This window comes from Caenorhabditis briggsae (genome assembly GCF_000004555.2).
Source record: "Caenorhabditis briggsae complete genome, chrI, whole genome shotgun sequence".
Classification (NCBI taxonomy): Eukaryota; Metazoa; Nematoda; class Chromadorea; order Rhabditida; family Rhabditidae; genus Caenorhabditis; species Caenorhabditis briggsae.
The window spans coordinates 2,286,037-2,289,002 of NC_013489.2; the positions used below are offsets into that span (position 1 = coordinate 2,286,037).

The following is a 2,966-nucleotide window of genomic DNA, read 5'->3' on the forward strand; positions in this document are numbered from 1 at the left end:
GGGAGGAAATTAACCAAAAAATTTCGAAATCTTTAAAAAACATCAGAGAAAACACTGAAAATCAATAAAAATTCGAATTTCGCGCGCTTTTACCGGCAGTTGGCCTAGAAAACTCACACCTGGCCGCTAGGCCACCGGTTCCCACTTTGACTTTTCGATGCCGTTTTTCTCAATGAAGAATTTTTTTTTTGAAATTTTTCTTTATTTTTATGGGGGTCTACATGGATTTCTGCACAAAATAAAGCAATAAAATTTTTCACCGCACACCACCTTTAAAACAATCAGCTGAAAAATGACTAATATTGGCTTTAAATTATTCAAAATTATGATGATATCTTCTGAAAATCTCAAAGAAAAAACTCGGCCATGACCGAGTTTAGTTTTCTAGGCCATTTCAAAATTTCAGCAAAAATCAATACTATTTTCAGCTCGTCGTCGATATTGGAGACAAACGCCTGTTCGCCACCAGTCTCGAGACGCCAACCATTCCACCAATTCAATAAACAATCAATGATTTTCTTCTTTTCTTTAATTCTCTAAATTTCAAATTTTCACCCGATTTTCAGCCCCTCCCCCCTATCATCACTCTCTCCCAGTTTTTTCTCTTTTTTTGTCTTTAAATTTCTAATTTTTCTACAGAACCCCCATGGTTTTTTTTCGTTGTTCCCATTCCATTTGTTTCTTTTTTCAAAGTATTTATTTTTTGTCCCTAATTTTCTGTAATTTTTTCATTGATTTTCAGCTTTTTTGTAGATTTCTAGCAACCATTTTTTTTGTAGGTCACTGCCAAGTTTTTTGTAAAAAGTAAAGGCGCCAAAAATTTTTTGAGGAATCACAGGCAATCAATATTCATTTTCAGAGGCAATTTTCGGGAGGAAATGTTCACATAGATATATAAAATTGTATAATTTAATTTTAAGCGATTTCTTACATGATTATTTAAATTTAGTCTTCTTATTTTACATGATTATTTAAATTTAGTCTTCTTCTTAATTTCCCCAGACTTCGTCCTCTTCCTCGTCGTCCGACGTCCATTCAATCGACATAGCTTCCATTCCATCCATTCCTTCATTTTCCTCGTCATCAGATTCGTCTCCAGAAGACGTCGATGGTGATGATGATGAGGATGATGATGAATCAGATGAGTTGGATTCTTCAGAAGAGCGCATCGGATTCTCGACGATGATCACAGATGATGTGGGAGATGGAGTGTTGCGCTGGAAAAGGGAAAATTGATGAAAAGAAGCTCCGCCCACTTTTTCATGTTCCTCATTTTTAGCTCTGCCCACTTTTTTGAATTCTATTCTTTTTAAGCCCCGCCCACTTTTTTGTATTCGTCCTCTTCAAAGCTCCGCTTATTTTCAAGAAATTTATTAATTTTCAAGCTCCGCCCATTAAAAATGATCCTCTTTAAGCCCCGCCCACTTTTTTGGATTAATACATTTCAAAGCTCCGCCCACTTTCAAGGAAACTGTACTTTTTAAGCTCCGCCCACTCTTTTGACTTCCATTCTTTTTAAGCTCCGCCCACTTTTGAAAATTTTATCCCGTTTCAAGCTCCGCTCATGTACTTTCTATTCGAACCTCCCGTCCTTCTCTCTAATAGACTCCGCCCACTTAGAAATCCCTAGGCTCCGCCCCCTTTACCACTAGATTCAATCAAGCTCCGCCCATTTCTAGCCATTTTCAAGCGCCTTTTTTTCAGTCAATTTCAGCCACTTTTGGATGTTTTCCACATTCTCTAGTTTTTCACTTTCTATTTTAAACGCCATCCCTCTTGTCAAGAAGCCTGAAAAGACTCCGCCCTACTAAGCTCCGCCTATTTTCTTTCCTACTAAGCTCCGCCTATTTTCCAGCAATTTTAAGCCATTCTTGAGCTATTGTTTTCTTTTTTTCACTAATTCTCTCCCCAGCTTACACGTCGTCTGAAAAATCTGTCGAACGCTCGCTGGAATATGTTCCCTCCATTCCGACTACTCACTTCAACGATCATCACTGATTCTCCATCGGAATCACGAGCCGATTCTAACTGAATTGATGTGTCTTCTTCTTGTTCTTCTTCGTCTTGTTGCTCATCGTCGTCTTCGCCTTCTGAATCTGTCAAACCGTCGTAGGCATCACGAACGGCGCCTAGAATGCACTCGCTGAGATCCTCCAGCTCGGATTGCACGGATTCTGAAATTTTTGGGATTTTTAGAATGATACTTTATGGATTTTTGGCTTATTTCTGGTATTTTTGAGTCTAATTTTCCGTTTTTTTTGGAGTTGATTTTTTTTTAGATTTTCAAAAAAAACCAAATTTTAGATTTATTTTCAATGATTTTTAAGCCGAATTTCCATGATTTTTCTGAGATTTTTGAAGCTGAAATTTAAAAAATTTGAATTAAAAAAAAATTGATTTTCAAACTGATTTTATCGAATTTCAGTGATTTTTTTCGACTTTTTAGAGTCGAATTTTTCGTCATTTTAAAGTCAAAATTCGACTGGTTTCTTCAAAAGAATTCAAGAGAAAAAATTCGGAAAAAAAAGCAGAAAAAATCCAAATTTTTGGTGATTTTGAAGCCCTTTTTTTCAAAATTTCATGCAAAATTTCATGGGATTTTAACGGATTTTTTTGATTATGAAGCTAATTTTCTAGATTTTCTAGTGGAATTTTATTTTTTTGGAGCGAAATTTCATTAAAATTTCCGTTTTTTTTTCCGGAATTTTTCCAACTTTTTCCCCGATTTTCAGAGTTTTTTTTTCTTAAAGGTGGTCTACGGCGAAAATTTTTATTGTCTCAAAATGAGCAGAAAAGCATGTAGATTGCCATAAAAATAAAGAAAAAATTCAAAAAAAAAAATCCTTCATCGAGAGAAACGCATCAAAAAATAGGCTGAAAGCCCTTAGAGACGAGCTTTTTTCGCTTGTTTTTCTAGTCCACCCGGTGAGTAAATGCGCGCGAATTCAAATTTTTAAATTGTTTTC

At 35.7% G+C, this 2,966-nt stretch overlaps 2 protein-coding genes across 2 annotated transcripts in view; one reads left to right on the top strand and one right to left on the bottom strand.

Annotated features, from left to right (window-relative positions):
* Positions 1 to 503, top strand: part of CBG22093 — a gene marked incomplete at both ends in the record, with an annotated part of 13,528 nt that extends 13,025 nt beyond the window's left edge. The window contains one exon of the mRNA XM_045241616.1: positions 429 to 503. Within this exon, the coding sequence (XP_045097476.1) occupies positions 429 to 503 (75 nt within the window). The remainder of the gene's footprint in view (positions 1 to 428) is intronic.
* Positions 504 to 989: 486 nt separating this feature from the next.
* Positions 990 to 2,966, bottom strand: part of CBG22094 — a gene marked incomplete at both ends in the record, with an annotated part of 2,501 nt that continues 524 nt past the window's right edge. Inside the window, 2 exons of the mRNA XM_002638829.1 lie at positions 990 to 1,217; positions 1,981 to 2,174. Of these exons, the coding sequence (XP_002638875.1) occupies positions 990 to 1,217; positions 1,981 to 2,174 (422 nt within the window). The remainder of the gene's footprint in view (positions 1,218 to 1,980; positions 2,175 to 2,966) is intronic.